The 14,077-nt window shown below is 39.1% G+C and overlaps 1 protein-coding gene across 1 annotated transcript in view; it reads right to left on the bottom strand.

Moving 5' to 3' along the window:
- Window positions 1-377: 377 nt before the first annotated feature.
- SPRING1 (SREBF pathway regulator in golgi 1) overlaps window positions 378-14,077 on the bottom strand; it is a 40,675-nt gene continuing 26,975 nt past the window's right edge. The window contains exons 2-5 of the mRNA XM_063454208.1: window positions 13,060-13,216; window positions 8,529-8,680; window positions 5,839-5,952; window positions 378-559 (exon numbers count right to left, since the gene is read on the bottom strand). Of these exons, the coding sequence (XP_063310278.1) occupies window positions 476-559; window positions 5,839-5,952; window positions 8,529-8,680; window positions 13,060-13,216 (507 nt within the window). The 3' untranslated portion in view covers window positions 378-475. The remainder of the gene's footprint in view (window positions 560-5,838; window positions 5,953-8,528; window positions 8,681-13,059; window positions 13,217-14,077) is intronic.

The raw sequence follows: 14,077 nt of genomic DNA, 5'->3' as shown, positions 1-14,077 counted from the left end.
TCACATTTCTTAAGTGTTCAAAAATATTTACATGATTATAATAATTATAATACCCCCACAGTTCATTCATGTGATGCTGAAACAGAGATAACAGTTTTTCCACTTAAGGTGGGTAAACTTAATATAAAAAATGAACTGTCTGGCTGATACGCTTACCCGTTATGAACTTAAACAATCACACCCTTTGTAAACTGCACTTAATGGAGATGGGTATGCAAATGTTTATTTGCAAATGATATATTACTCGTGATAATCCTGACAGCTAAATTGAGTAGTTACTCTGCCATTAGAATTTGTTCATTTTAGCTGGAAATTTAAATTGCAAATGTGAAAAGTCTGGTTTTTTTTTTGGTTTTTTTTTTTACTTCAGATTTTTTTCAATAGCTGATCATTCCTCTGTTCGACTTGAAGTTAGTGAAGGCCATCAGACACAGAGGCAATAGTTCCCACTTATTGACTGCAACGGCTACTCCGATCACATAGGAAGTAGTTCAGGAGGGCTCTCACCGTAGCAGTACTTAGCAATGGGGTTTCGATATGTGTTCTCATGTTGTACACTCTGTATGTTGACAGGAAAACAAGTTTATCTTTGTAATCTTTCCCTTGGTATCACAGTGCTTTCAAGAAGTAAATGTGTTGCTAATGTCAAAACAGATAGAAGTTGTCACTTTGTGAAAAGATAAATGGAAATCTGCATCTAATTATGCCATCTCAAAATCTTCAATAAAAAATATTTGAAAAGAAACACATTATTATTTTTTTCCCCACATAATTTTACATTTGATAGTGGACTGTTTCCACAAATTGTAAGCATTTGGCAAGAAATGCTTATGCAAAATAAATCATGTCAAGATATTTTTCCATTACCATCTGTGTACCTAAGAAATCTGAACAATGGGTATAATTGAATTGTTCCCTGAGATACTTTATTGTCCACGATGGCTAACTTAAAACCAATGTAAATCTATTCTCTGATCAAACATGGCAGTGTTAACAACTTATGGGTTAGCTTCTCCTGTCACAGCAGAAAGGACAATAATTAAAATGAATTTATAGTTGTTCCTGTCCTTCTTATCAGTTTGGAAAGAGCCTGCTTAAGCAGGCCTAGATTTTTATTTCATGTTCTCCAGCCCAATATTTTTGTAGGCACAGTCAGATTTCTGTCTCTAATTCTTGAATACCCAGCAAACAATGCAGATGTAAGAGTCGCCTCCCTGGGTACCCCCTTTAGTGGCCGGGAGTCTAACATAACCCCCTGAGATGACAGCATCCCATTGGATCCATGAGGCCAAGCCTTTTTTCCTGAAGACTCAGAAGACAGCACTTCCATAAAGGGACTACCTAGGTATACCACTTTTATGTATACCACCATGTCTAGGGTCTACTTTAAACCTTCCACATTGGTGTTGACAAATGGCATATGGGGTGCATATGGAAGCCAGGGTAAGTATGAGGCTGTTTTGTTTCTATAAGGACAAGTTTATATCTTTGGCAATTCTGCTTATTCATGTGTCTCTTGCCACAATTTATCCTGTGCCACTAGTTACCACTTTTTCATTGGTGTCCTGCCTATTACATGTCACCTACTTATGGTGATCAACAGTCTATATTATTTTGATTTTAAGGTTTCGCATAATTTGTACTATTAACAATATTTTTATATTTGAACATATGTCCTGAGGTTGTTGGCCTAAATTTCCTAATTATAATTAGTAGTTGTCACAATTTCCATGTTTCATCCTGATATTCCTTTACTACAATTTGAATGATGTTCGCCTTCCTGCCTTTGGCAAGTAATATCTACTATTTGTGTTATTGGTTTATACCTCTCCTGTAATTTATCATTACTGTATCAAACACTTGATTTACAGTGTGAGGTGAGTCCAATATTTGCAATATGTAGTCATTGTTACAATGTTTTCATAACAAATTTTCCTATTTCTCTACTAGGCTCAGTCTTTTCTTACAGGCAGATATTTATTTTGTGTTTACTCTAACTACAGGTAGGTAGTTCACAAGGCAAGATGAAGCAGTGAGAATTACGCATTTAATAAACACATATTGCCAGAGAACAGTTGGATTTTCAGACTATTTTATTCTCCCTGTTTGATAGCAGGGTATGACTGACTGTTTTTGTTCACCAGTGTCTGGAATTTCAGTGCTTGTTCCAGCCTGGTGTCTGAAAATTATGCAATTGACAAGGTTCTTATTTGAAAGATCCATCCATTGAGTATTTCTGTTTTTGCCATAATATGTTTATAATTGCCGGACCTTGTCTTTAGGTTTTAAAGCGGCACTGAATTCGTCAACTGTGGCATAGTCGTTGGGGGGCAGGTAAAGGTGAGATTAACCGTATTTATCGGCGTATAACACGCACCTCATTTTCAGAAGGAAATTCCAGGAAATTTCCCCTCATCCCATAGTATTCTCCACCCCCTCCCATAGCATTCTCCCCCCCTCCCATAGTATTCTCCCCCCCTCCTCCCCCATAGTGTCCCTCCCCTCCTCCCATAGTGTCCCCCCCTCCCCCATAGTGTTCCCCCCTCCCCCATAGTGTTCCCCCCTCATCCCATAGTGTTCCCCCCTCATCCCATAGTGTTCCCCCCTCATCCCATAGTATTCTTCCTCCCCTCCCATAGTGTTCCCCCTCTCATCCCATAGTGTCCCCCCCTTTCCATAGTATTCTTCCCCCCCCTCCCATAGTATTCTCCACCCCCTCCCATAGTGTTCCCCCCCTTTCCATAGTATTCTTCCCCCCCCCTTCCATAGTATTCTCCCCCCCCCTTCCATAGTATTCTTCCCTCCCATAGTGCCCCCTCCCATAGTGTCCCCTAGTGCACTTTCCCTCTTGTCCCATATTTACTTACCTGTCTTGAAGCGTGGGCCGGCTTCACAGCGCGCACCGCGGTACAGGAACTTAAATTTCAGGTTCCGGTTTCCGGCGGGACTGAAAGGAAGTGTGCACACAATAGTGGGCACACTTCCTTTCAGTCCCGCCGGAAACCGAAACCTGAAATTGAAGTTCCAGTACCGCGGTGCGCGCTGAACTCCGGCCCACGCTTCAAGACAGGTAAGTAAATCTGGGATATCGGCGTATAACACCCACCCATCATTTTCCCCCTATTTTCAGGGAGAAAAAGTGCGTGTTATACGCCGATAAATACGGTACTTACCTAAACCTGTACATCACGGGTGCAACTATCTTGATCCGGCAGATCCTCTTCGGGGTCATAATCACTGCTGTATTCTGGCGCATGCTCAAGATTATAACATTGATGTCTATGGAGGACATAGACGCATGCTCAAGATTATAACATTGATGTCTATGGAGGACATAGACAAAGCCAATTTCCTGCAGCCGTCAGAGGTGACTGTCTCGCTTTAAGAAGTTTCTCCTCTAATCGTTTTTATTATTCTCCATAGCAAAACAGATTCAAGACTGATCTCATTTCTGGTCTCATTTCTTACAGGAGTTTAAGTTGTATTAGTCCACACTTGTTCATTTTATAGGTTTGGTTATCAATATAATCCTCTAGTGTATTCCTTATATTTGAATACCAGGGGGTTGCAGACCAGCAGCCTCTGGGTTACAATGACTTGTCTCAGATATTATAACAATATCCTATTGTGATTTGTTTTGGCTTTTCATAAGAATTATTAGGTTTGTGCAACTCAATGTTTTTATAACTATTAGCTGTATTTGAACTCTGTCCCTCCCACAATATATATATTGCTTGGGTATTACCTATAAGTAAATACTGCCATGTTTGATCAGGAAAAAAGGGAAATTGTTTCATACTTACCGTAATTTGTTTTTTCCTGATTACTTCACATGGTAGCATTATGTTCCCACCCATCTACTTTGAGAGTTGCAAAGCTAGTTATAAAGACTGCCTAATGGAAAGTGGGTGGACCTATTTATACCAATTTCAGTATTTTCTGCAGTGAAGGAAGGAGCTAACCAATAAGTAAATGCTGCCATATATTATGATCAAGAAACCTTCTTGGGGTAAAGTAGGCTAATGAGGAAGACAGGGGGCTAATATTGGAGACATAACCGACTGGAGGGAGGAGAAGATGGAGGGTAAAAAAAGTGGCTAATCTGAAATCACTCCATTATACATTGAATACACCATTTATAATTAAGATATATGGTGTATGTAATGAAAAATATTTACTCAGTTTTCCTCCGTTCCAGCACTGCTTTGTGGGAGTTACGCTTCATGTAACACCCACCTCCTGGTCATCTTCCGCTCCTCCTGAAGTCTATTTTGATTTGCCCTGCTTGGCACGCATCCTCAAGTAGGGCAAATCTCGTCAGTGACGTTGACACGCCAACATCGGAACAGAGTTACATCATGTCACTCCATTCCTATACTCAGCTATGGCTAGGGAGTTTCCATAGCAATCACATGCACTGTGGTTGATATGGAGAAGAGCAGAGAAACCTCCTGTGGGTGGTCTTTTCTGCTCTCCCTTGTCAGACTGACAGCTAGGGGAGAAGCCTATGTGTAAATATGTTTTTCTCCCAATATATACATTTGCTAGCAAAACTGGTAGCACAATTAATAGATAGAATGTTATGCTCAATCTAGTGAGCATACGTTGTTTGGTGCATGGCACATGCCCTTAAATACAAATATGTATATTCATTTAATATAACTATGCAATCTGTCATTATCTCATGAACTGTGTTTGGGGTAGCTGCGTTTCAGCGATATCAAGTTTGTGGGTGAAAGTGAGTGACTTTTTGCTTAACCCCTTAAGGACACATGACATGACATTTTATTCCAGAAGTTTGGTTTGGTGGATTATCTCTTATATATTGCTCAGATTTAAAGCAAATTATCTGGGAACAGCAAAAAGCCTGAGTGGGTATAAAGAAAGAATACTCTCTCCACCAGGACCAAAAGTTGCAATTTCCCTAGTAAGATACTTGAACGCCTTGCTAAGTTATTTCACCCCACACTCCTTGATAGATGAATTGCCAAACTACACCAATTATTAAGCCAAGTATAGAGTATTACAAAGAAAGCCCTGGCTCCCTAAGCTTGTCCTGCAGTAAGATAGCTGTTATAAAGCAGATATGAAGTGTTAGTAATCAGGCTTCATAGAAACCCCTATAAAGTTAAAAAATAGCCTAACGGCAGCTCGACACGCGTTTCGGCGCTATGTTGCACCTTTATCGAGTGCATTAATATATTAATATTTGTAATTTTTACCTCTTTGATTGAGTTGTTCACCTTTTGTATGGGTGAATCTTTGGCGGGTTTTGAGAGTTGGTATCTGGGTTGATACTTAGGTTCTCGCTCTCAATATACCTGCTTTAAGAACTTTTCCTTTTTCTCTGAAAAGATGATTTACCTGAGTTATGCCCAATTTTACCTATTTAGTCCTCTTTTTGACTTCAGGATCAGTTTATCCTGACCTTTTTGACTTTTTTCTGCTTAACCTAATTGCCTACTGCTGTAATTTCACATAGAGCAATCACAGCAGCTAATTATTAAAAACACAAAACAAAAAAAACTATAATTAATGTTTAAAAGTTAAAATATGATGACAGTTGTCCTTTAATAGTGCACCTAAATTGTCTCAATGCTTTAATACAAAATATAAGGAGTATTACACAAAAAACAAATTTCAGTGGGGCATAGCTAGTTCGATGTGGTGGCAAGTAAATTTTAGATCCGGCTTAGGACCAGAAATTGTGAGTCCTGCAATACACCTCGACAATTAAGGAGATGAAAGAGACAAACTTGCACAAAGTTGTTATTGTTATTGCAGTATTGTGTCCATTATCACACATCGCTACAACCAATTTCAAAGCTAGGATGTTACCTGTGATGATGTCCTGCATTTGGCTAAACATAGCTCAAAATGATCTTCAACTGCCAGAAATAGGTTTTGAAAAGCCATGGCTGCACGATTTAGGAAACGCTCCAGCAGAAGTTGCTGTGAACAAAAAACAAGATTACTGCGAGTTCAAATGGCATCAAATAGATGCAAAAAATAATTATAATTCCTGATTGCAGTAATGTGTATTTAGAACTTTAAACATTAACTTAACACAATGAGTAATATATAAACATGAAAGCAAAATATTCTTATTTAAAGCCTGACTTACTATTACATATCAGATGTTATGTATTTGAACATATATGAGGACACTCAAAGCTGTGAAAGCCCCCCAGATAAAATCAAATCAACTTTTAATTACTGTGTTTATGTGTTAATTACTTTGATTTGAACACACAAAATAATTATAACAATCTGACGGGGGACCACTCACAATAACCCCAAAACTAATATATAGTATTAAATAGTATACGTGCCAACATGCAATAACATTTTTCCTTGGTGATTAGTTTAGAAAAATCTGAAAACTGCAACAAGATGCATAAAAGCTAGTAATCGGGTAGGTTACGCACATAAGTTAACGAAATCATGTTAAGTATGCAAATTGTATTCCACTCCAATGGTTGTTTGTAAAAGATGACTTTAGCATAGAGTATCAAAGGGTTATTTGCACAGAGCAGCAGGACATGTTGCCATATTTTAAAGAGATACAGTGGGCACCATAAGCACTACTGCTCATTTTAATGGTTACTGGACAAAGATTATTTTTGTTGCCACTCCTGGTTTGAAAAAAATAAAAAAAGTTGAATTACTCCTGGCACTTAAAGCCTGCCAGTAGGCCTGGTGCTGACAATTATGATGGGCCTAATTACAGAATCTTATCGACCAAAAACACTAAAACAGTCATACCTCTCAAGCGTCTTGTATCTGATGGAGATGGTGTTGGAGGGAAATTCAAAGGATGCAGCCATAAGAAAACACATACTCTATGCTAATCTCTCTCTAATTTATGCTTTCATCTTTTAAGTAAATCCATACCTCCGAACAGCAGTGTCCAATGAAGCAGGAAGTCAATGGGCGGGGTAAAAGGGTGTGCCACTGACGCGAATCACGTGACCAGAACTGCCAAAAGGGGCGAACATGCCCAAAAAGGCTAGCCTGGCATCAGTGTCCCTATGTATTACAGTGTCAGTGTCCCCACGTCGCCCAGTCCCCTTGTCTCCAAGTGTCTCAGTGTCCTCATTTCTCCCCGTGTCACCATGTCTCAGTGTTTCCCTTGTCACTGGGATACTAGGGGACACAGTGAGACATGTGGACACAGTGAGACACTGGGAGACTAGGGGACTGGGCGACACCAAGGAACACAGACACCAGGGGACACTGGGAGACATAGGGGCACTGGTGGATACAGACATTGGGGAAACTGGGAGACATGGGGACACAGACACTGGGAGACATGGGGACACAGACACTGGGAGACATGGGGACACAGAGAAACACTGGCTGGGAGGCATGGGGATACTGAGACACTTGGGGACACAGACATGGGGGCACTTGTGGACATGAGGAGACAGACACTAGGGACACTGGCTGGGAGACAGGGACACTGGGAGACATGGGGACACAGACACTAGGGACACTGGCTGGGAGACATGTGGACACTGGGAGACATATTTGGGGACACTGGGAGACATGGAGACACTGATACACTAGGGACACTGAAAGACATGGGGACACATACACTGGGAGACTAGGGGACACTGGGAGCCGTAGGGACATTAGCTGGGAGACATGGGGACACTGAGACACTAGGGTCCCTGGCTGGGAGACATGGGGACACTAGGAGACATGGAGACACTGTGTCCCTAGTGTCTCCCAGTGTCCATGTGTCTCCCAATGTCCATGTGTCTCACAGTGTCCCCTAGTGTCTCAGTGTCCCCTAGTGTCCCCATGTTTCCCTGCTGCCTTTCCCCCATCCTTCACTTCCCTGTCTTTCCCCACATCCTTCACTGGGAGACATGGGGACACAGACACTAGGGACACTGGCTGGGAGACATGTGGACACTGGGAGACAGATATTTGTGGACACTGGGAGACATGGGGACAATGAGACTCTAGGGACAGAGACATGAGGACACAGACACAGAGACATAGGGACACAGACACTGGGAGCCGTGGGGACACTGAGACACTAAGGACATTGGCTGGAAGACATGGTGTCCCTAGTGTCTCCATGCCCCAATGTGTCTCCCAGTTTCCCTATGTTTACAGTGTCCCCTAGTGTCTGTGTCCTCATGTTTACCTGCTGCCTTTCCCCCATCCTTCACTTCCCTGCCTTTCCCCACATCCTTCACTGGGAGACATGGGGCAGCTCCGTCAGCCCCTATGTTAATCCGGCCCTGGCTGTCTCTACTGTAGAATAATGCAAAGTGGTATTTCGCCATTATCCATGCAACAGCGGTGGCAGTAACAGGTAGGTGAAAAGGACATGGGGAGATTTAGCACTCGTAGCTTATCATTGCCACCTAAGGATATTAAGATAAATAATAATAATATTAGCTGTTAGCTAAAACAATACTCTACACTACAGTATAGGTACAAAACAATGTAACTCTTTAATAATGCATTTATAGTGGAGACGTTAGATCAGAGGTAAGCTGTGAACAACATACCTTGTTAGGTTGCAGGCAGCATGATACACAGTATTCATATACATTGCAGCACCCATTGGGTAGGCAGCTCTCACAGCTATAGAGTCTCGTGCTGGCAATATTGATGTTACAGCAGCCATTTGCCAGTAGCTCTTTGCGCTCACACACATAACCTGTTCAGGGGAAACCACATAGTAAGTAAACATACTTGTTAGAAAAAGCAAATCCTCTTGGTTGCTTGTTATTAAACGCGTAGCAATGACTTGTATTGGTCTACATTTTACCCCCTACAAACAAGTTTATAAGGCTTCAATAATCATGGGAAAACTACATCAACCTACAACTCTGTCAGTTAAGCTGTTCTGTTTGTGGAAATGAAATCAAGCTACCTGAGCTTATATAGCATGGAATCCTAAATGAATGCACCATACTGAAGATAATTTAGATGGCGAGACAGAACACTAGGGCTGTCCCGTCCACATCTTGACAGTTATGAGTCCTGTATGCACGAGTGTGTATGCTCATAAATTCCTTTCAACAGATCTACAACCTGAAAATTAAAGCATTACTGTGTAAAAAGAAAAAAAGAAACCACAATAACCATCATAAGAGATAGCAGACCTTACGGGTCTATTCACTAAAGTATGAATTTTCTGGAATTAAATTTGAATTTAAAATCTTTGGCCAAAATAGCCCAAAATATTTTTTTTCTTTTTTAAACTGTATTACTGCAGTCCAGTTTCAAAATAGCTTATGGCATTGTGAAGGAATCAGCCTGATATTAAATTCCAATGGCTAAAACAATATCACATGTATGTGATAAAGTCCAATAAGTGAAGAAACGGCTCTCAGAAAATTCTTTTCGAAATATTTGTAAATTAGCAGCAACTAAATCAAGTGTCAAGACTCTAAAAGAATCACAATAAACAATACAAATATAAGGTGTGCTGTGCACGGTGTCTAAGATCACACACAATTATATACATTCACCGTATAATGAGCAGGTATCCACAGAAATACGTAGACAAAGAAGGGGAAAATACACACACTGGAAAATCACAAAACAAACAAAGCAAAGCATTGGGGAAATAGCACTCACAAACAAATAGCAGATAGAATTCTGTTCAGGACAAGACGCTCAACTAAACACTCTTTTTCAAGCAGCTCATCCAGAGGTAAAGATGACGCTTTGCTGTGGGATCTATTTTATGTTATCTTAAATGTTGCTGATTAACAAAGTGAATTACTTACCTGCACATCGTTCCTGTGGACCTGTTGATCTTACTCTCTTTTTATATGCATTGCAGAGGATGCCTGCACATTAAACTGTGAGTGTGTATATAACTGATCACAGTCACATGTGTTAACAAAAAAAAGGTTTAAAGGTACAGCGCACCTTATATTTGTATTACATATTTCATTTATACCTACAGAGATATTAAAAAAAAAAAAAAACACACAAAATTCTGTATATTTAGAAAATGAACAACAGTATATTTCACAATCACATAATATAACAATCAAGGAATAAACACCATTAAGGCAGGAGAAGCTATGATTAATGGCATGAGTTGTGATAAAAAAAAAAAAAAAAATATATATATATATATATATATATATATATATATATATATATATATATATATATATTACATAGTTACATAGTTACATAGCTGAAAAGAGACTTGCGTCCATCAAGTTCAGCCTTCCTCACACCTGTTTTTTGCTGTTGATCCAAAAGGCAAAAAAAACCAAACAAAAAAAACCAGTTTGAAGCACAATTTTGCAACAAGCTAGGACAAAAAATTCCTTCTTGACCCCAGAATGGCAGTCAGATTTATCCTTGAATCAAGCACATATTACCCTACATTGAAAGAGTATATCCTTGAATATTCTGTCTTTGCAAGTATGCATCTAGTAGCTGTTTGAACATCTGTATGGACTCTGATAAAACCACTTCTTCAGGCAGAGAATTCCACATCCTGATTGTTCTTACAGTAAAAAAACCTTTCCTTTGCCTTAGACGAAATCTTCTTTCTTCCAGTCTAAACGCATGGCCTCGTGTCCTATGTAAAGTCCGGTTTGTGAATAGATTTCCACACAATGGTTTGTATTGGCCCCGAATATATTTGTATAATGTTATCATATCCCCTCTCAGGCGACGTTTTTCTAAACTAAATAGGTTTAAATTTGTTAACCTTTCTTCATAGCTGATATGTTCCATTCCTTTTATTAATTTTGTAGCCCGCCTCTGCACTTTTTCTAGTGCCATGATATCCTTCTTTAGAACAGGTGCCCAAAATTGCACAGCATATTCAATATGTGGTCTTACCAGTGATTTATAGAGAGGCAAAATGATATTCTCGTCCCGAGAATGAATGCCCTTTTTCATGCATGACAATACCTTACTGGCCTTGGCCACTGCTGATTGACATTGCACATTGTTGCATAGTTTGTTGTCTATAACAATTCCCAAGTCCTTTTCGTGTGTTGTTATCCCTAATTCACTTCCATTAAGGGTATACGTTGCTTGTGTATTCTTTACGCCGAAGTGCATAACTTTGCATTTTTCAACATTAAATTTCATCTGCCATTTGAGTGCCCAGTCCTCCAGTCTATCTAAATATATATATATATATATATATATATATCAGCAAGATATCTAATTTTTTGGAATATGCTCGGCAGATGCGCAAGAGGAGTCATTATCTGGCTGGTTAGTCCCATGTTTTGGCTGAAGAATGGCCTTATGTCATGTATTATAACTGTGAATTATAATTAGCATTATTTCATGTTGTGGTTTCATGTTCTAATTGAAGATGGACTGGGCATTTCCAGTGTTTGGAAACAATATACACCTCTTTAGCAAACAGATGCTAATGAGATCACAGTCCCCAATGGATTTATGCATACTGGATATAGTGAGAGAATGTCCTGCAGCTAAATTACTTACACTCATTATTTTAGCCTAGCTCAGCACAGAGTAAGCACTGCTTCATTGCTTTAAAAGCAGATTGTTCGATGTTTTATGGGGACTGCAAAAAGATATTCCTGAGATGCCATAACTTGGGATTTGGATCCCATAAATGCTAAAGCAATAAAGTGTAAAAATAATAATTACGGTTACTCAGCCACTATAGAATTACTTAATAATGGAAAATAACAGGGGTCAGAATTGACAACAGATTGCTTCAGTGTGACATGTTTCGAACTCTAGAATTGGGATGTTTATATAAAGCAGGCCCTAAACAGAGACTTTGAATAAAAAAGTGCCCTGTTAAAGTCTGCAGTTGAGATATATGCACAAGTTAGAGTTTGTTAGATTTCCTATATATATTAGGGCTATTTGTATTATGTCTTTGCCTTTTCAAGCTTATGTAATATATTTGAGATAAACATACAGGTCCCAAGAACAAAATTGTATATTGTTATGCAATGTACTTACCATGATGTAAAAGAGTATATGTAAAACGTAAAAAACATTTGGGGGAAATTTTCCTTTCGACACTAGCCTTCGGCAAGTGAAAATGTGTACACTTCACTATAAAAACATATCAGAAGCTTTCCATTTCAGAGTGGCTAATAAGAGGTTAAATGTACCCCTTCTTATGTGTACAACTTGCTGAAACCAAGTGGTGATGAGATATTGAGGATGGTGGATTGTGGACTCAATGCGGACAATGATTATCTTCTCACATGTTGAAGTGTTTTGATATTTTATTTTGGATTTGCCAAAGAAGAATACAAATTATCTATTATCCCTGTGTGGTTATAATTAATTAAACTGGTATTCTTCAAACAAGTGGATAACTCACATTTATTGTAACTCTGGGAAACTCACCTACTGCAGCGGCAACCCTCCTCCACGGAGTTTGAAAACACACACTCTGCATGCATGCACGCACAATGTAGTGTTTACTACCCCAGAGAAACATTTGACTTGCGGATATCGCCGAGTGCCACGCATGCAGCTTAAGTCCCCAATGCTTCTCTATGAAAAGCATAGGATTGGACCGATGTCATTACACTTACTGACTTCAAAGGGTGCAGAGACGTCAGATACACACAGGAATAAAGGTAAGTAAATATTTATTTTTATAAAAATTTGGAATATAAAGGTGGTACAATAAATATTCATAATGAAATGGACATAGAAGAATTAGAAAGAAACAGAAAAAGTTAAAATAAAATTTATTTTATACAGTGTTTCTTTAACTCAGCACTTACCACCCTGTAGCAAACAGCCATGTTTTTAGTGGAATACAACTACAGGCACCAAATGATCTACTGGTCCCAAGAGATGGACTCCATGAATATAGAACTGCACTTTTTGTCTCACACAGACATTCTAGAAATTGACCGACCTATTCTAGCAGCTTCAGTTTTGGAATACATATATATGAGGTGTATCTTTGGTAGACTTGCTGGATCCATGCACCAAAGGCTAGATAGTTGTATTGCAGCTTACAATTTCTTACAGTTCATGTATTAACATTACACCTGGTACATCTTTTCTAGGTTGCAAATGTTATATAGATGACATTTTCCTTACCAAGATCATCTGTGATGAGAAGTTTTCCCTGCACAGAATTGCGACACTGGTTGCTGACCCTGCTGCTGTTGCCCAAATTAAACTGGACCTTCCATCGAATAGCCTGGTCTTGATCATGTGCCTGAAGCAGTGTGCGATCCCTTACTATTCTTTCTTCCTAGTAAAAGGAAATTTACATATATGTTTAAACATGAATATTTGGCTTTACATCTGAAAACATGGTTGAAGAAGTCTGTATCGCTAAATGAACACTAGAGGTTTAGGAACATAAACATGTATTCCTAACACTAGAGTGCTGTTATCATTTAGATATCTGGGCCCACCTAAATTAGAGAAATAAACCAATTTGCTTATCTTTCAGCCCTCGCACCTCCGGTCTCCATTCAGCCGTCCCGCCTCCCAAGCCGAGATATTCAATCCTGATTATCTCAGCCAATCCATTGAGTAGCTGGTGAGCACCAATCAGCAACTCCACATAGAGATGCATTGAATCCCTCTAGTAGCTGTCGAAGGTGAGTTGTCAGAATGTCTCGCTAGTGGCTTTGTATTTATTTTTCTAGTCTTCAACTTATTACCCTAACTTAGATCACCATGAAGTCATATGCACAATATGCACAACCCTTATTCTGTTGGAGCGATTGTTGTATTTTTTTATTTGATGATCAGATTACTTTTCAATCGAATTTGTTAGTAGATAGTTTTCTTTTTAAGATACATTATTGTACAAAGGGTATTCAGTATGAAACAGGGATTAGTTCTTTAGCATGATGCTGTATTCGTGCAATATTTCCATTTTTGGTAAAGGAATTCCATTAATCCAAGTTAATTGAACTTGTATCTGAAGAGACAACTTGCACTTTTTCACAGGTAAAATGATATAAACATACAAACTTCAGAAAAATATATTTGTTATTCTGCAAATCTACGTACACACAATGAACAACTTACTTTAAAGGGTTATTCCAAACACCATGACCACTTCAGTGATTTGAAGTCAGTATTTGCAACTTTTCAATAT

Source organism: Pelobates fuscus, chromosome 5 (genome assembly GCF_036172605.1).
Source record: "Pelobates fuscus isolate aPelFus1 chromosome 5, aPelFus1.pri, whole genome shotgun sequence".
Classification (NCBI taxonomy): Eukaryota; Metazoa; Chordata; class Amphibia; order Anura; family Pelobatidae; genus Pelobates; species Pelobates fuscus.
Note: the sequence above shows the minus strand (reverse complement) of the source record. Positions and strands in the feature narration are given on the sequence as shown.